Source organism: Pseudochaenichthys georgianus, chromosome 8, assembly GCF_902827115.2.
Source record: "Pseudochaenichthys georgianus chromosome 8, fPseGeo1.2, whole genome shotgun sequence".
NCBI classification, from domain to species: Eukaryota; Metazoa; Chordata; class Actinopteri; order Perciformes; family Channichthyidae; genus Pseudochaenichthys; species Pseudochaenichthys georgianus.
In genome coordinates, this window is record NC_047510.2 from 22249142 (window position 1) to 22269487 (window position 20346).

At 39.2% G+C, this 20346-nt stretch overlaps 1 protein-coding gene across 1 annotated transcript in view; it reads right to left on the reverse strand.

The window, feature by feature from the left end:
• The window catches only part of abca3b (ATP-binding cassette, sub-family A (ABC1), member 3b), a 29471-nt gene extending 9651 nt beyond the window's left edge, over positions 1 to 19820 (reverse strand). Inside the window, exons 1-18 of the mRNA XM_034089981.2 lie at positions 19506 to 19820; positions 18360 to 18446; positions 16038 to 16284; positions 13183 to 13310; positions 12085 to 12250; positions 10015 to 10274; positions 9802 to 9918; positions 9255 to 9375; positions 7751 to 7924; positions 7429 to 7610; positions 5200 to 5346; positions 4900 to 5029; positions 4652 to 4806; positions 3930 to 4085; positions 3614 to 3824; positions 2901 to 3051; positions 2326 to 2424; positions 415 to 613 (exon numbers count right to left, since the gene is read on the reverse strand). Coding sequence (XP_033945872.1) covers positions 415 to 613; positions 2326 to 2424; positions 2901 to 3051; positions 3614 to 3824; positions 3930 to 4085; positions 4652 to 4806; positions 4900 to 5029; positions 5200 to 5346; positions 7429 to 7610; positions 7751 to 7924; positions 9255 to 9375; positions 9802 to 9918; positions 10015 to 10274; positions 12085 to 12250; positions 13183 to 13310; positions 16038 to 16284; positions 18360 to 18413 — 2697 coding nt within the window. The 5' untranslated portion in view covers positions 18414 to 18446; positions 19506 to 19820. The remainder of the gene's footprint in view (positions 1 to 414; positions 614 to 2325; positions 2425 to 2900; positions 3052 to 3613; positions 3825 to 3929; positions 4086 to 4651; positions 4807 to 4899; positions 5030 to 5199; positions 5347 to 7428; positions 7611 to 7750; positions 7925 to 9254; positions 9376 to 9801; positions 9919 to 10014; positions 10275 to 12084; positions 12251 to 13182; positions 13311 to 16037; positions 16285 to 18359; positions 18447 to 19505) is intronic.
• Between the last annotated feature and the right edge of the window lie 526 nt (positions 19821 to 20346).

Consider the following 20346-nt stretch of genomic DNA (forward strand, 5'->3'; position numbering starts at 1 on the left):
AGGGAAGGAGATGTTAAATGTGTGCCATATTAATGAAATGCGGGTATAGACCAAGTTTGCTTCTATGTTTATTGGGTTTTTTCAACAGCATACAGTTATTCTATCAGAGCATGTCTCAAAAGTAGGTAAACAAATCTTCACTTTATAGAGAAATAGGTAGAGTAACAATGTAAATACTGCTTAACACCAGGGCAAACAAAATCCCACACAGACAGAAGACAAACAGACATACAAAAATAGACAAACAAATAAACAAATAACCAGTCAGCTAAAACAAAATGTCAATAATAAACAATAAATGTCAGTGTTGGGATCAATCCAAAAGTTTAATAAGGAATGATTGGGAACTTTATCCTCTTAACACAATTTGAAAAAAGGGCCCCATATTTCCCTAAATGTACCATATTATCTCACCCCAGTGTTCAGCTTGATGTTGGAGCAGTCCTCTGAGATGAGCGTGCCGCTGTCTGTGAAGTCAGTGACATCCGTCATGCCGCTGGTGCTGCTGGCGTCATCGGCGGTCCAGTCATTGGAGCGTCTCTCGTGTTGGTACTGTAGCGCTGGCAGCTGGATGGCCTGGATGTCCAAACTAGAATCCACTAACTTTCCCACTCTGAACAAACAAATTATCTATGGTTATCTTTCAACTTAAGACAAACTGGAATAACAGCAACAAAAGGAACTTTACATATGAACTCTTCAGTTTTGGCAGCAACTAACAAGGAAAATAGGTTTTTAGAAACATTAGATGATGAATTCACAGAAGCAAAACGTGTCCAAAACGCATGTATATTGTGTATAAAAATTGTTACGGCAGTTATTTTGTGTCAGGTCCTTCAAATCCATCAACGATAACTATTTGATTTCCTTTCAGCAGTTCAGTAAGGTGAACAAAACACTAGGCTGCTAGCAAACAAAGCAATTTCTGGGTGTTACAATTCAATCATCGTGTAATCAAGCACCTGCAAAGAAGGACGAATCCATTCTATACACACCTTCATCTAGCCAGAAATGATTTGCCTTTGTGTCACCTACGAGTCTATCAGTTTATTCTTTCTATCCCTCTGTTCTCTGGATTGGAGTAACAACAGTACGAAAAAACATGTGTTTAAGCTACCAGTGTGTATACGCTTAGGCTGCTAAATCTTTCGTCATCAGATGTTCTGGATTAGAAAATGACATTATCAACTTATTTGAAAGAATGTAATATGTGTTCTAACGCCTTAATATTAGCAGTGTTAATATCTAACTGAGAAGGAGTTTTATTTGGCTGCAACATACAGAAGAACAGAAGGTAGATAAACGACCAAATGTTCAAACACACGCTTCCCTTGGTGTCTCGTTTGATGTTCGTTGAATGGTGGTAATGGTCGGAACTAACTGACTGCGTTTAGGTCACCATTTGGTGACTTGTAAATAATGAGGCCAACTTTCTTGGCTGCACCAATTACAGTGACTACGTTCATGCTAATTGAAGTAGCATGCAGTGTTAGCGGTCTGCAGGGAACATGCTCTCCTGTTGGTTGCCACAGATACACAAAGTCTACAGGGAAGCAGAAATAAGTGCTCAGTTAACAGCAGGCACCTGGGACTGAAAGCTGTGAGAAAACGAGGCGAACACATCAGCCATAGCACTGGTTTCATGTGAATGAAATATATATTATTACACCAATGTGGCTCAATATATAAGCTATGAGTTTTAGATATAGATGTATTGTAGAGAGCTACTTTATTATGGAAATCACTTTCTTTTGCAATCAAATATCCCCTCTTATTATCTACAGCAGGAAGTCACTAGCGGTAACCAAATGGATAGTAGGATTGTTAAAATACATCAATCCTTTTCATGTCAAAATTGTTTCAGTTTCAAATAATCATGTTTACAATTGTGTCTGTCTGTCTTTTTTTTGTAACCCTTTTATTTACAGTGTGTAGATAATTAAAACAAAATAAAATATCACCTTCACTTTAAGTATTAATTGTGATAGTTATGGTAAGATTCAAATGAGAATAAAAATTTTAAAAATTGTAACCCAAAAATGGAAAAGGAATAGAGGTCAGTGAAGGGAATTGTGTATGAATGTATGTAAAAAATGTGTGTATATTTGCATAAAGAAATAAGATGAGATGATGTCACAAATATATGTTTGTGAGTCAATATTTAGGATTTATATATTACCATTCTCGCTTTAGTACATTGGTTTAAATTGCTACTTAAATTGCCAATGCGCGTAGAATAACGAAAGGTTATTTATGGGTCATATCCTACCATTATTGAAAATTAGAAATACACAATCACTTTTCATATCATCCTATCTCTCCCACCTGAGGAAAACCTCTTCCATAGTGGTTACTGAAGCTCCGTAGCTGGCGATGCCCAGCTCTTCTCTGTTCATCTCCAGCTCAGCAAACAGCAGCTCAAACCTGAGAGCAAACACAAAGCGCATCGGGGAAACACATTACACGGATGAGATCACTCAAAATTACAATATGAGCTCTTGATGAGTGTTAAGCGGACAAATCCAGTATAAATCCAATCATAGAACAGCAATAAGTGTCACTGTGGAGTCAGAGTCCGATTAATTAACATAGAAGAATGTTGACATTCAGGATATAAAAAGGAGAAAGCTATCCAGATAATAGGGTAAAAGAAATAGAAAGGTTGGGATTTCAGTTTGTGTGTATATTGTTATAAAAATAAAGAGTTTGATGATCGGAGCCAAAGATCGAAGGAGCCATGTGGTTTCTTTTTGTATTTATTATAATTGTGTACTCAGTGTAGGTTTGTCACTAGGTTCAGGAGGTATGATTTCTGGTCAGTGGTATTTCTACTCTAAAAGCCACTTCACACGGTGTTATTGTGAGTATTCTACTCATGAACAAAGAGCAGTCTGACTCACCTGCTGGTGCTTTCTTTGGGCAAGATGAAAGAGAGCTCGGCGCCCGCACTGCTCTCCAGCGTGGCGTTAGGAACGTACATGTGGACGATGCGGGTGATCTCAGACACATTACAAAGGGCGTCCTTTACTATCACCATGTGGTAGCCAGCACCTGGGGAGCAACAATGTCACAATGATGAATGTTCCCACTTTTAATAATTAAGTTGTATTTTCAACTCTCCTGAATGTCCAAGGCTTCCATATGAAGCAAGAACGGTAATATCAAGCCTACAGATTGAATCTCAAACATATCTTTGTGACTTCATCTAATCTTTTTTTACACACACACACACACACACACACACACACACACACACACACACACACACACACACACACACACACACACACACACACACACACACACACACACACACACACACACACACACACACACACACACACACACACACACACACACACACACACACACACACACACACACACACACACACACACACACACACACACACACACACACACACACACACACACACACACACACACACACACACACACACACACACACACACACACAATTATATAAGTTGCTGAAACAGAAATAATAACATTTAAATAAAAAAGGATGGATGTTTTTTAACAATCCTACTATCCATTGGGTTACTTACTGCCAGTGACTTCCTGCTGCAATAGTATTTCCACTCAACTCTTACCATATTTGTTCTTAAGGAATAGTGGTGACCCGCAGCACTGCAGCTCTCCTCCTGCCATGATGGCGATGCGGTCGCCGAGCAGGTCAGCCTCGTCCATGAAGTGTGTGGTGAGCAGGATGGTGCGACTCCTCTTCTCCCCCTGCAGGAGGTCCCAGGTGGCGCGTCGAGCTGACGGATCCATACCTGATGTGGGCTCATCCAACATGACCACCTGAAGATAGATAAGATTGAAAATAAAGGGATGAGACATGTTCAATATGAAGGAAGGATTGGGTAAATAGGAAGGAATGTGAATAATGCTCATGACATTCTTCACCTTGGAGTCTCCAATGAGGGCAATACCAATGGAGAGCTTTCTCTTCATGCCACCGGAGAGGGTCTTTGAGCGAGCGTGGCGCTTATCTTCGAGGTTCAGGATACGGATGGTGCGGTCTACCTCGTCTGGAATCTTGTCTCTAGAGAAGCCTTTCAGCTGGATATTGAGAAGATTAAAACACCAATTATAAAATAAAGTTGAATTAATACCTCTAGAAAACAAAAACAAGCAATTGTAAACTTTGTGAAAGTTGCTTTTATGGATGAGCAAATGTATAAGTGTGTACAGGTGTACCCAAAGACATAAAGAGAACACAGCACAGTAAGTTTCTCTATCAACAATGAGCGAGCAGGATAATAATAAACTAATGTGTATTTACAGTTTTTTTTTTGTATAATAGATAGAAAGAAGATAGCATTGGAGGATGAAACCCTCTGTAATGGTCACAAATGCAGAGCACACAGCACACACAGTGAAATGTGTTCTCTGCACAGCGACCAGGTAGCAATGGGAGTGGGGGGGAAGGGGGTTGTCCGGTGCCTTGCTCAAGGGCACCACGGCAGGGGCCAGGAGGTGAACTGGTACCTCTCCAAGTAGCAGTCCACACTCCATATTTAGGTCTGTTCGTGGACTTGAACCGACAACCTTACTCACAGTCCAAGCCCCTACTGACTGAGCCACTGCCGGGTTAAGTGTGTACTAGTACATGATTGTGCGAGTACCTGTGCGTAGAAGAGCAGGTGCTCACTGACGGTGAGGTTATCAAACAGGACGTCATGCTGGGGACAGAGTCCGAGGCTGCGGCGGATCAGAGCCATGTCCTGGCAGATGTCGTAGCCGTTGATATAGGCTCTGCCGCTGGTGGGAGGATACAGTCCTACACGCACACACACACAATCCGTTTGGGTCACATTAGTTAGGTGGCATCTATGTTTGACTGTGTTTACACTGGTGTGTTTCAGCTGGTCACCTGTCAGCATGGACAGTGTCGTGGACTTCCCAGCACCGTTGTGTCCGAGCAGCACCGTGATCTGTCCCTCGAACATGTTCAACGTCAGATCCCGCACAGCCTGCCGTGTCTTGTTTCCCATCGTGAATTCCTGTCGAGCAAATAAACCAACAAAATTACATTTGAGCAGAGAAGCCTGATGCTTATTTTCAATCTCAATACTGCAGCAAAAATATTTAATGACATCAGGTTGTTTGGAACAATAGCACCACCTGCCTCCTTTTACAGTTAGAGGACATGCTGTCATGTGTATCTGCTCACCTTAGCGAGGTGTTTTATCTTGATCCCCGAGACAAGTCCCGATGGCTCCTCCTCTATAAACTCCCCTTTCAGAGCCTTCTCTGCATCCTGCTCTTCCTCTTTCTCATTCACTAGAGCCATGCGGGGGCTGCTGCACCAGTATGAAGGCTGATGAAGACGAGGCACATGAGGGGATTGAGAAAAAGTGAGGAATAGATTGGAAGGGGGTAAACAGGCCTAAATCAAAAATCTTTATAAAGTGAATATAAAAATTCTAGTATTCACATCTTTAAAAAAAAAAGTCAAGTATTTCACACACTTGATATATTTCTAATACGTTCTTCAATTAAGCAAATGATTAACAGGGTGGGACAAGAGAAGCAGAGTGATAAGATGATTCATGAAATTAGACCAAGTAAGACCAGAGTCAATGCTTCACTTTCTCCGTCACCCACGAACCCGAGAACACCCACAATGGACATAAAGTGCGTCAAAGTCTAATCCACACCATCTAGGCCTTCAATGGGAGTCTGTTGAATTCCTGAGTACTGGGAAAAGGGTTAGCATGAGTTTGTTTATTTGTCTGCGTGCGTCAAGAGTTCTTGTGTGAGAACGCCATTTCATGATTGTTATATACATAAACCCGATTTGTGTTGGCCGAACAGACTCAGACGTTTCCTGTTTTTCTAGTCATCTGAACCCAAAGACTTCCTCTGGCTGATACTGTATGTGGTGGCCTCAAATTTCCAGTCCCATTCACTGTCACTATACAGTATTACAGCCACTTTCACTGAGTGCAGCAATTTCCTTAACCCTTAGATGCATAAGTGGGTCTTTTTTGACCCCGTGAGGTGGTTTTCTTAGAGTATCTTTGTAATTGCATTTTTTTATCATTTCATATTCGAGCTATTCCTCAAAAAACATGTTTTGGATATCATGCCATTAAAATGTTAAATTTACATTTTATACATTTTAAGAAATTGTAGTTTTCGTATTACTACCCCAAGCTTCCATAAGTGGGTCTTTTTGGACCCGTTGAGGTGGTATTCTTGAAGTATCTATGTAATTAAAAATGTTTATCATTTCATCCAGCTATTCCTCAAAAAACATGTTTTGGATATCACGCCTTTCACATTTTAAATTTACATTTTAAGAAATTGTAGTTTTTGTATTACTACCCCAAGCTTCCATAAGTGAGTCAAAAATGACCCGCATGCATTTTCTATGGAATTTCGTTTTTTTTAATAAATAGTGAAAAATTAAATGTAAAGTATTTCTAGTGTGGAACCAAAATATAATACTAAATATTATATAATATATGCCCAAAATGGCATAAAAACACATATTATTCTAATAAGGGTCCTTTTTGACCCAATCATGGAAGAGTGTAGGGTCCAGTCACTCGTGCATCTAAGGGTTAATGTGAGGCAATGTTCAGTAGGAGACCATGACCACGACCATGCAACTACCTGATGGTGCTTTGAGTGGCAAACACCAACCACTTGCAGCAATTCTCCACCTGATAATGTGTCTTTAACTGTAAACCACAATATGAAAGGCAGACTCGGGTTCAAATCCTGCTAGCGACAGTTTAGCATAACTCAGGAATTTCAACAAACACGTCACTGGTCATGTCCTTGAAATGCACTAGTATTTCTGCACTTGTAGTATTACATATCATATAGCTTTAATAGGTGTAGAAAGTATGTGTTAATTGGTCTGCCTCTTAGAAAACAAAGCTGTATCTTATCTTTTGTTAGGAAAAAGTCTAAAGTCTTACAATGTGTTTTGCTATTGCCATATGTTATATGAAGTCAGGCAAACTGTGAATAGCTGCTCTACTTTTCATACAACATGCTCAGTGAGTAGTTTTATCAGAATTTCTTTAGTTAAAAAAAAGATAAACACTAAATTCCCCATCTGAAAGTTCCTACACCCAACTCTGATAAAGATATTTCAGAAAACCGTTAATATAAAAGCCCACAAGTTGGGGTTTGAAGTGTTACATTGAAACATGAAAACACTTATTGTTATTGCGGAAAATGATCACAGAACCAACCTAACTACACAACTTCCCCTTTTTATTTTTGGTTGACACTATGTTCAGATAACTGCAATTATATGAACGTTTATTATTCCTGTGAATGCATTATCTGTTCATACTTTCATCCCTCCAGAGCAGCTGTATTTGGTTAAACTCCCAAGTGATTGTGTGTGTGCATAAGTGAGTTGCTTAGCTTTGAAGCATACCAGGAGGAAGAAGTAAGATGGAAGAGGCACTCCGTACTCTCCTGGAAAAACGGCCTCCATGTACCAGGCCACCAACCCATAGATCACCGAGTCAAACAGCAGCAAACACAACACCTGGCCCATGGAGAAGTCATCGTCCACAGTCACCGAGTCGAACAAGTTTGACCACTGGATTCCCGTTCCTACAGAAGGGACGAGAGACAAGATAAACATTATTTTAAATGTTGTTTCAACAGTCAGGGAAAGATAAATTAATACAGCCAGATATCTCAAAAGGTATAGATTGTAGTTTACAAAATTGACTTCGACCGTAACCGCTCACCTTTGCCTTCAAACATTCCTATGAGCTGAGCTCCCATAGACATGGCCACGTTGGAGATGAGGCAGGCTGACACTTTTTGGGCATGGCTCATCAGGTCGTAGCGTGGCCACAGGAACAAATAAGGCAGGTAGCTCAGGAAATAGATGAAGCCGCCCGCTGCTGCCGCCACATTAGCTGAAGTTAGACAAAAAAAAGGAAAAGAAAGAAAGAGATGTTGAGTGGCAAGATGTAATGGGTGAATTATTACGTGAGGAAAACTGCTTTTGCTACAAAACCCATTACTCGGATTGACAGAGCAAGTCTGGGAGTGCTGCTCAGATGAAGCATTAAGAAGGACAAGTGAGAAATGATGGACATTTTGAGCAGATGAGGTGCGAAAGACATCCGAACATCTGTTCACACAAAGATTGCCAAAAGAGAAAAGAAAAAAAATCAATCTTTGTTCTAAAATAGCCAAAATGGGCACTGGAGGTTCCTCTCTGTTGGCTTGGCATATTAATCTTAAAAGTCCCTCATTGCTAACTCTTTCCTCTTAAGTTTACAAATCAATATATATATATATCGAAAACCCTTAGAGCTATTTTGTTCATTTTGTAATGATCTTTGTCTTTTGGCATGTATTGAAGTACATATACATAGAGGGAAAGAACCAGATGAAAATGCAGATTGAGCTAATGTTGGTAAGTAATTGATGCCGTTTTAATGACTTAAGTCGGGCTGTCAAAGACCACAGTTTGGACAATTATTCATTGGCAGCAGACAGACCGGGCTTAAGGAAGTCTGAGGAAGTAGGAAGAAGAAAGGACGAGCAGGACAATAAATTCAAGCCTCCTCCTTAGGCAAATAATAATAAAGTGCAATCAAGTGCATGTTTCTTGTGTATGTATTTAAATAAGACAGAAAACAACACTACAGCATGACTAAGCAAGTGCTAACAGTGTTGCAACTGCTTTGCAAAGGGCTACATAACACTGAGGCTCTGACCACTTGCAACCTGAGCTGCTGGGCTTCATTCATATTCTGGTCTGAATGAGGGAGAGCACAAAGAGGGTGGACAGATAGGATTTAAATCGTTTTCTTTATCGTCTGAGTTGTTCAGGCTGGAAAGGGTTCTTTCATTTAATGTGGTTGAATACAGAAAGGAGCTCTGTACTACTTAATACAAAAATAGTTCTACTTTTAAGAGCGAACAAAACCTTTCGCTTCACCAAGAAACTGCCCTATTCAACAGCAGCAGATTAAATCAAACAGTCATTACATGAGCTACATTTTTATATAAGAATGTAATAGGTTTTCAAACCCTTTGTGTAGTTTCAATGTTTCATTTATTGCTGGGTTTATGCTTTGAACCAGCCAAGCCAACAATAGACACTTATACACTGACATTATACTTATGCACACACTGACCTATATCTGAGAGGAAAGGGCATGGGACCACATTGTACACAACAGAACACAAAGACAGGCAGTGAAAACACATGATCATTATTCAAAGTGGACAGACCTTGTGAGAAGAAGGCACTGATCATGAAGCTGAAGTTGATGGTGGCCACAGTGAAGAAGAGCAGGAAGACAAAGACCAGCGTAGGGTCACTGTAGGTCAGCACTGCTCCATTAGGGCTCATCTAAAAACAGGTGAAAACCAGATCTGTGATCAGTTATGACTTGCTTAGACACATTTAAAACCCCTTAAATAAAAAGGGAAAAACGACTACCTTATTGTTATGAAAATTGTATAATAATGTAATAAAATACTTGATAGTTTGCTTCCCCAGCTACGTCTCTTTTTCCTTTTATTTTCCTCTTGCTTTGTACAAAACCACTGTAACGCTCTGCCTCACTTGGCTTATTAGTTTACAAAAAGTCACACTGTATAAAGTATTGCTTTGAGGGCTAAGCTACATACTTTCTGTACAAAATAAATACTGCAGGTATTTCCATTAAATCATCTTAACATCTTAAATGCTACAATGGATTATGATACCTTTGGGGAAGTTATTTCAAGCTGGAATGTGGCTTGTGTAACAATGTTTTGTAACACATATACTTACATGGATACAAAGGAGTAGGGTGACGAGAAAGATTGAAATGGAGAGGAAGAGGGAGAACATGAGGAACCAGGCGCTCCAGTGGAGCCAGTTGCTGAGGCCCATCATCCTCATGTACTCCTGAAATACACAAGAAAAGTTTGACATTAAACATCAGTTTTACTACTTATTTTAACACCAAGAAAACATCCCTTCTAAAAAGGCACGTAAACACACCTTGAGCTTCCTCTCTTTCTCCTGCACCACGGCTCGCACGATGTTGAGCGAGGTGTAGGTGAAGCTGAGCACCAGTATTAGGGGCAGCTGGTTCTGAATGGCCAGGATGAAGACGTCGTAAATAAAGGCCGGGTAAGGAAACCGTGACAGGACCACTCTGGTCTGTCGCAGCAGAGAGGAAGCAGACGTTCTGTTGAAAGAGCGCATGATGGCTCGGTCCACTGCGTGCTGTACAGCAAGGAATCCCTCTCGATAATACCCTTTAAAAGAGAAAATAAATATCAACACTGAAGAAAATATGTTGAAAAAGAAAGACTTCTACTTTGACAAAGGGACCTGTTCTCCCACACAAAGGACTCAGTGCTAACTTGTTTTTTTTAAATGTGAAAATGGGTAAGAGGCCTTGAGGAACACAAGTGGAGCTGCAATCATGAGTTATTATGCATTTAGAGGTTGGAAATCCATAATCATGGATTTTATGGATTTTAAACTTTCTAACTAATAGAGAGCAGAAGGTGTCTGTCAATGGACGCCTCTCTGGCTCTGTCATCACTTCCACAGGCTCGCCTCAAGGATGCGTTCTTTCGCCCCTACTTTTTATAATGTACACTGATAAATGCAGGAGCATGCAAGACAACAGCTACTTGGTTAAATTCTCTGACGATACCGCCCTCTTGTCCCTCCTTAGCGGCTCAGAATCAGGCCACGAGTGTGCTCTTGCCGATTTTATTTCCTGGTGTGACGACAGTTTTCTGGATTTAAATGTCTCTAAAACCCAGGAATTGATCATTGATTTTAGACGTCACAAGGATGTTCCTAAGGAGTGCATCATACACAATGACAAGGTAGAAATTGTCACATCATACAAATACTTGGGCACCATTTTCGATGACCACCTCAAATTTGATGTGAATACTGAGTGTATTGTGAAGCGGGGTCAACAGAGAATGCACCTTCTTCGCAAACTGAACTCTTTCTCTGTCAGGCCTTTCATTCTTTGTCGTTTTTACCAAGCATTCATTGAGAGCCTTATTTGTTTTTCTTTATCTGCTGGTTCCATAGCCTTACACTGAAAGACAGGAACAGCCTGAACAGCATTGTTAAAACCTGCTCCAAGATCATCGGCGTGAAACAGAGAGACTTAAATTCCTTCTGTAACCAACAGATTCTGCGGAAAGCAGAGAGCATTCTGAACTCTCCAGGTCATGTACTTTCTCATGAATTTCGTCTGTTGCCATCAGGGCGAAGATATGCTCTACCTGATCAAAGGACTAATCGCTTTTCTAAATCATTCATCCCTTCTGCACTCAAACTTTTAAATTCTTGAAAAGGCTTTTAAATTGATTATTTATTTATTATTGTGATGCTTTGAACTATTTATAGTGTAAATTGGAATTATCCACATCTGTGCTCCCGGGTGTATCTGTGTGTTTTCTTCCGGTATGTTCCTGCCTGTGTACATGACATAAGCTGCTGCTCATAACCAATTGCACCCTTGTGGGATTAATAAAGTTGTTGATTGATTGATCATGAAACACTCAAAGCTTCAATATAATACTATGTGGATGACTTCATATTTTGGACTATGAGTGTTTTGAAACCTCATTATTTTAGTACGGTCTACAGCAGAACAGTGTCTTATCCAATCCTGCATTAATGAATCAACCTCAACCTAAGGGACACATGTGAAGATAAAGTGGAGAGTGTTTGTTTACAAATGCCCTACAAATGATGCGAGGGCACGATAAAACTTACTAAAACTAGATTTGTAGGGCCATGGTTGCCATGGAAACGCAGCCTGAAGAGAGGACTCTGCTGCAGAGATCGTTGAACATAAATGGTTTTCATCAATCATAATCTCCGTTTCAGAAGAGAAATAAAACTGTTGACATTATTTTGTGGCTTTTAAAATGACAAAAGCTAAAATGAATAAGTCCTCTGAGAATTTAAGCTTTACAGAATATTTAAATGTTGTTGTTACTTGTTTTGGCTTAAATCTGACGGGTGGGAGGGAAAGTGGAACAGACAGATAAAGAGAAACAAAGAAACGGTAAAGATGTGTGTTCTCACCAGGCGTGGCCCCCTCCTTGTCGTACTGCTCCCTCGGCCCTGGCAGTTGGAAGAGGGGGAAGAGGCTGAGCGTGTGCCAGTCCAGGTCGCTGTTGGGGTTCAGCTCAAACTTCTCCGCGGCAGGGGCGTAACGTGGGGAGAAGCTCAAGCGCAGGTGGTAGCTCACCTGTTATTAAAAGAGCAACATATAATGACAATGTTATCATTTACCATATCGCCTCCTTATCAGCTGCTAACAGCTAACAGCTAACTTTAACTAGGGCTCCTCCCTGCTGATTTAAACACAGATTTGTATTTCACAATGTATCATTATCAGGGTGCGTCCCCTGAACCAGAAAATATAAAGTAAACTGCGTCATTTCACATTTTGAAGCTGCAACAGTATGCCTTTAGTTTCCAGGTAATTTAGAAAAATTACTTTTGTCATGTTTTTTTGAATTTTGGCTTTGACTTCAGTTCCAATTACCTCCTTGATTGCTGGTGTGTGTGTTTTTATGTTTATGGTTCCTAGCAGCAAGAAATACTTTCTCCAAGGACAGTAAGGAAACAAATACAAAGTCTGAAGTCTTCAGGCATATTAAGTATGTCAGACTTCTTCAGAACACTCAGATAAGGCGCTGTACACACCTGTAAATTCACATCAGGTTTTTCCTGCCACACAGGAGGAGAAGCTTCATCTCTACCTTTATTCTACTTTGCATTTATCACAGCAGACATCAATCTGGTAGTTATAATGATGTGATATCACAAAGTTAGCATGCACACCGATGCTATTTAATGTTCCAAAACATGTTTGTTAGTGTAAGACTCTTCCTTCTATGTTTAAACTACCAACAGGCAAAAAAGTAAACAAACTGGGTTTTAAGGAAGCACTGAATAGAGCCTGAACCAGAATTATTAGGAACACCTTTTTATTAAATTAAATTATTCATCCTACTGAGAAACATTTTTTTTTATGTTTTTGTGTTGCATATTTTACACCAAGTAGTTATGCTTCTGTTCAAATACAGAAATAATAATTTACCCCTCATGTTGTGGCTAAACTCTGCATGCAGTGACAACCACTTGTTTTGACAGTGTGTGTTTGCTGCCTCTCACCTTCAGGGGCAGAGGTTCATCATCGTGGGTGAATGGATGCTCAAACACCACAGCAGCCAGCAGCTTCGCTGACTTAGGGTCACTTCTCACATACTCCTCAAACTGCTCTTCTGTCTCGAAGCCACGCACTGGAAAAGACACGTACACGCAAAAACAAACATTAGATCAGTCGCGGTGTGGTATTCTCTTCACGTAGGTCTGTTTTCATCCCTGTCTCATGGGCTGACCTTGGCGCTCGCTAATCTCACTGAATATGGTCCAGACGCCGTCAGCATACTAAATACTAAGGTGAATATTATCATACAAGAGGTCATATACGAGAGAAAAAGGTACACTTGTCACGGTAAACTAAAAAGCAAAAAGGGACGCACAGAGCCATAACACACAAAAGACATCAAAGCAGGCGAAATGAAGATCAATAAAAAACAGCGTGCAGGACAAAGAAGATCTGATTTGGTTTTCTTTTTACTTCAACCAAACCATAAACCGCACATGTAGGTTTTCTGAGTATGGCAAAAGACAGTATTACATATTGTTCCAAAAGGTACATCTGGGTCAGTCTCATTGAATAAACATTTGCATGCAGACACACAGAGTGAAACAGGTCAAGGACAATCAGCTGCCAAACACACTAGTTCAAATATGTATTGGTCACATTGACCTTCAGCTGTACGACTAGGTTGACCCCATCGTTCCTAAACAGGGGCTATTCTTTTTTTTCAGAAATCAAAATTTGCAAAAAGTCATATCCAAATATTTGGGAAAAAAATCAAAATCAAGTTTTATTTATATAGCGCATTTATAAACGATTTTTGGTCGAGCCAAAGTGCTGTACATATAATAAAAATAGCCTACAGTAGAGACACTTTACAGCAAATACAACAGCACAGATTGTTCAAAAAAACATAACCATCTACATCGAGTTATACATTGGTGTGATGTTTATCTTAGGTAAATATACTGTCACGATGACCAGTAAGTGAGCTACGCTGACCGCACACATCCCCACTAACATGACTCAGCTCAAAGTATTGGATATATGGTTTTTGATATTTAATTAAAATAATTCAAGTTCCAAATGTTTGAACATGGTTTAACTACTAGCTAAAAGAACAATGGCTAAACAGATGAGATAATTACCTAAAAGTAATGGTTAAGCTGATCAAATAATTAAGTATTAGTAAAGGAAGAAGAAGTTAAAATAGCTTACTATACGTAATGGATAAAACATTTAAATAGCTAAACGTAGTGGTTTATAGTTTAAGACAAAACATAACATCATTAAATGAAGATGACCGACTTTTTAACAACAACAATTTGAGATTACACAATAAAGGAAATCTCATTTCACAATTGATTATTTTCGAACACAGCATGTAAAGTATAAACGATGAGTCACCGCCTCATGTCTTTACACCACAGACACAATGTGGGGCCTCTTTTAGAGGTTCCAGTTCAACAACCCTACTGTTTTTTTGTAAAACTGACATTTGAAATATCACACAGCTTTTAAAACCATTCCTGAGAGTCAAATCGTTATTGGTCAGAACATTGACGTCACATGTTGGTGTTCTTCTGTGTGCATGGCATACTCAAATTCAACCTTATTCCACCTTTCCCTCTAAACGACCAGATCAATTATTCATGATGGCTGAGCTGGGATCTCACCACAAAACAACGTGCAGTTACACATATCAGACATGTGCTGCCACATCTCTGCCTTCAGCCTCACACTACTGCTATCTTGCTAATTGTCTGTCTGTCAGCATGGCTATGCACATTGTGTCAAACATGTTTTCACACCTGTGACTCTGTGAGACTGTCTGCATGTTTACCTACATAGCTGGTCACACATGCAGAAGTGTGTGTGAATCAAAAAGAGATTGTAGAAGACCTAAGAGAGGAGGATACACACTACAGTGTGTTTGTTTTGTTTCTTTACTCAGTTACATTCCCAGTTGATACGGTCTGACACGGGAGTACGCATTTGCTCTCCTGAGGGCAGTTTCTAGAGAAACCAGTATATCCACCTCTTTCCCTAATTTCAAAGGTGTTAAGGCTGTGGTATTCGTTTCAATGGTTATGTGCTGGTATTAACAGATCAGTTTGGGATTTAAACACAAGGACTTGTAGCCAGAATTTGAAAGCAACTTCTTCCTTTATAAGATCTAATGTTTGCAGACGATTTCTGTGAATGTTATACAGCTTCAGTATGTGATTATCGTTTTGTTGTTGTAAAATGTTGTTATTGAATTTCAAGCAATTTTTATTAACCAAGGAGGAAGACAAGATTATTTATCTTCAGATAATCATATTATACATATTATTTAATATCCTAAATGCTACATTCATAAATGAATATGATCTGAAGACGGAGCGGATTGTTTTTTTTCCATGGGTGAATGGATCTTGTTTGATCCTTGCCCGACTAAAGAACAACTGTCAGATGAGCCACCAGAGCTTCCTTTCTCTGTTGTTGATCATTTATGAAGTGATATTAGCTATTTGAAATAAATAGTATGATATTTTAGGAAATGTGCTTATTTGCTTTTATGCCAAAAGTTAGAAGATAAGGTCAAAAGATCAATACCACACTGTCGAGTGAATTTACAGCAAGCAGCATGTCGGCATAACTTAGCCAAAAAATCAGAATCAAGGGGAAATATTTTTGCACGTTGGAGGGAGCTTTCCCATTCCCAGACTTTATACTAAGCTAAGATAGCATATATATTTTAAGCATTGGATGCTCTGCTTTTCACAGATTTGCATTTATAGTTTATTTGTTAAGCAAGCCAACATCATTCGATAAGTGTCCTGGATTCTAGTCACCCATTTACTGCCCAGATATGACCCACCTGCGGAGAAGCGAAGGCTGCCTCGCACGTCCTCTGCCACCTGACGCACCACACTGGAGTTACCGGGCACATAGGCCAGCTGAAACTGTTTATTCGAGTCCCATGGTAGTTGGTTAACGTTGAAGCTCCCATAGACTGTGGCATTTGGGTAGTCCTTAAAAGGCACCTTCTGGCGTAGCACAATGAGGATGCAGGAGAAGAGCAGCGGCAGCAGGATCTCCACCACGGTTACCAGGATCTGACGTTTCTGGAGAGCAAGAGCACAGGTAACCTGTCGTCTTTTTGAAATGGGTGTGTAAAAAGGTAAAATAAAAAGAGGAAGAAGATTAAAAAAAGGAGGGTGTTTTTTTTGCAGATGTCAGGGTTTCACAAAATAGGTGAATTATCAAGAATTTGACAAACAGACTAAACAGTATTGGGATTAATTAACTAGGCTATGTTTGAGAGAATAAACATGTCTTTATTAACTTAATACCTCATATAACAGATTCAATATGGTTCCATTTTTTTTGCAACAGGTGAGTATTGTACTATGAGACACACAGAACTAAGAACACTATAGCGTTGAAAAGCAAACCCAATGTCCATGTTGTCAATACGCTTTGGAAATGCTAACTGCACCTCATTTTCAGTGGAGGTGGGTTCTGGACATAAATGTATTCCTCTAATTCTATTCAGAATTGAAATAGACAGTTTCCCAGACAGCTCACATGCATAATGTCACAGCCTCCTATTGTTGAGTGATTGGAGTACAAAGTGACTTGAACAGTTGCAGGACATTACAGTCAATCTAAGACTTTCCCTTTTCAGGACTCAATCAGTTTTGTCACTTGGAGAGGAATAAATATAGTCCGATAATAGACATGTTTTCTGTTTTCAAAGTGTGTTTCGGTTTCAATGTATGAATAGAATGTTTCATAACGTTTTTTGACACCAGTTTTGTAACACTGCAAATGCAAGGGCTTTGTGTTACCTCTTTTGGTGAAATGGGGACAATCATCTTTGAGATTATTATTTTATAAACAGCGCTGGAGGTAGTCTTAGATCTAAGATTTCCATTTTCAACAACTGCTCTGCTTTTTTTAATTCATGTTAGTCGTATACAAAACTTATTTTCCTACACTCACTCTGTAATTCACACAATCTTTTATTTTGTACAGTTTAGGTAATGAACATATACTCTGTGTGCTTTCTGCCTCCAAGATGAAAAAAGCAACACCAACATGCACTGTATTGCTTGTCTGGCACTAATGGAGTCTCTAGAAAACACACTACTACTTAATATATATAATTGCAATATGACAGAACATGTGTTAACATGTTTCCATGTATATAGAGTTGCTCATAAGTAATTGCCACCTTTTATCCTTCAAATGTTTGTATTTATTGTTTCACTCACAAAACTGTTTAAACACGTAAATGTATAGTTACATGATTGTATGAATCATGTCTAATGATCTGTAACAATTGGAAGAATACATAATTATGCAATATGCACATACAGTATACAAACTAAACAGTATATACATGCAACCTAAATATTCCTAGTAAATATACTGCCTCCATTTCTATACTTTTTCTAATTAAAGTAATGTGGATGACAAATACTATATTCATAGATAGATGCACAACAGTATCACAGCATTCACATGTATTTATTTGTATGATTTCTATTTTTATTCTAATTTAAATATAATACATATTGGTTTAAACATGTTCTATGTATGGGAGGCTGTGGCTCAGTGGATAGTGTGCTGGACTCCGAATCAGGGGATGGCAATTTCTAGTCCCACTGCAGTCAGCATGTCGTTGTGTCCCTGGGCAAGACACTTCACCCCAAATTGCTCTGGGGGATTGCCCACAGTACAGAGTATGTAAGTCGCTTTGATAAAAGCCTAACCCCACTACATTCCATCCATTGTATTAATAAATCATTAAAAGATCCTTAATTCCTGAAAAAGTTCAAATCTGATTTACCGTAAAGATAGCCATATAAGTCTTTAAAACACAGCTTGCACATTTTGACCTCGCTCAAGTCTGTGACACAACAACAGGCCAGCAACACTGTGTATTATTCTGCATGTTATTGGGGTAAAGCATGTTTCCAGGTAGCAGGGCTTACATCATAAATTGTAGAAAACAAAATGTTAGTCAGTTTTCTGTATTTACGATCTCACATACGCTTATAATTTAGCAAATACTGTCATGCAGGCCTCTGCTTTGCAAACACAGATACTTCTGACATTTCACAGTTATAAACAATGTCAGCACCTAATAAGGACAAATGCATGCTTGTTGTAGGTTCACCTCGCTCCAACTCACCTTCTGGAGATAGTTTTTCCACAACAGAAGTCCAAATTGTCGCGCGATTGCCATTTTGAGCGTTACACAGGACACAGTCCAGTTAGCCTAAGAGAGAGGGATGAGAGTGACATTTATAACGTTTAAAATTAGAGCTAAGTTTACAATTCAAGCTTTAAGATGTTTTAGAAGATTTATTAGAGCTTAGTTGTGTTTTCGATTCAGCTTCCACCAGCAGTGATGTTCTTTCTGATCTCAGTTTCTATTAACAATCATTTCAGAAAAAAAGTAAAATTGAACAATCAGCAGTGTCATGATGTTTTAGTCATGTGCAGAAATTGTAAACAAAACAACTTTTAAGTGAAAACATTAAGGGCAAAGATCACAAGACATGAAAAAAGAAAACATTTTAATTGATACGTTTGGTCTGATCATTCACATCCACATGTTAAACCAGTTATACAGGCACATTGGGATTGTTGACAACATGATGGTTACAGAGATATCTTTATGGCTTATACAACATCTAATTATAGCCCATTCCAACAGAATATTGACTTTTGATAATACTGACAGTCACATTTGCATCTAACTGGGTACAGTCCAAAGATGGTGATACATAAACATTGATTGTTAAAGCTTCTGCAACCAGGTTTGCATAGTGGGAGACTTTTTTTCACAGCACAAGAAATTAGTTTATAAATGTAGTAAAAAAAGGTCATGCTGGGACACTCCTAATTTATACTGGTGCCTTTCATTTCTAAGAGGCGGCAACCTTATCCTGACATAAGGGATCATTGTATTTATTATCAATATAATTGAGTAGACCATGTGGCACAAGTTAAGGCAACCATTTCTTTATTAGTATGGTCAAGCAAACAATAAAGGCATTACAGGACGTAACGTGAACCATTTCCTTATAAACAGAAACCTGCCCAGCCCTTTTCTCATTGGTCGAACACAGCCTTCTGAGCCTCCTGATTGGACAATCGACTTGTTCGTCAATCCCTAAGGATTCTGATGAATGCTAATGATGGAGCTGAGGAACAAAGCTAGGTATTTACAATATATAACGTGCTGACTCACCGACATGGTTTCATTTTACACTTTATTAATAATCTAACGTCTCAGCCAGAGCAAATTCATCACATAAATGTGTGGAATTACCTCAAAAAAGCAGGTTTCGACACATTAACTTCCCGGTCTCTCTTCCTGTCGAGGTAAATACGATTCCTCCTTTTTTCCCTTAAACCGACGAAAAAAGCACCACAGCACTCTTTTCTTCACGGACAGTATCGAGGCTCGGCCGGCATTAGAGATGCCACTGATGTCTGCAGCCAGGTGTTTCACCCCTCCAGTTTGCTGTCTGCTAGCGACGCGATGACATTGCACCAGCTCCTGTATAAGCCCGTGAATACATGGTGCGAAATGCAGCGACAACCGTCAACAAAACTCGTCACGTGATCAAAGTCTGACATCACGTGATCCAAACAGCTGTGCTTCCTGGAGCACTAACAATACTATTATTTTCAGTTGTGGCGCGTATTTAAGTTATATGCGCTGTTACATGTTCTTGTACAAATGGTAGTATTAAATGAGTTGTGACAAAGTAACATTAGGAAGTTCCCTTAAATAAATAAATGATGCATCACACATTAAAAGTCTCCTGAAATAATGAAATATAAATCCCTTGAATTTATTAAAATAAGCCTTTAAAAAAACGTTATTTTTTGTAATACAAACACTGGATAACGATTCTCAAAGTGCAACTTATAATAAGGAAGTCTGTGACACGGCTTTGAAGATTTGTGATTTTTGTCAAATGTGAGAAAACTTCGTCCCGAGCTGCAGAAGACATAACATTTTTAACTGGCTTTCACAGGGTACTTAGTGGTGTGAATGTTGTGGTAAGTGTGTATATATGCATTTACATTAATTCAGTATAGTTAACTTTTTTATTGTATTGCTTTAACAATGACGCACACTGTATATCGTATTCTATTACAAT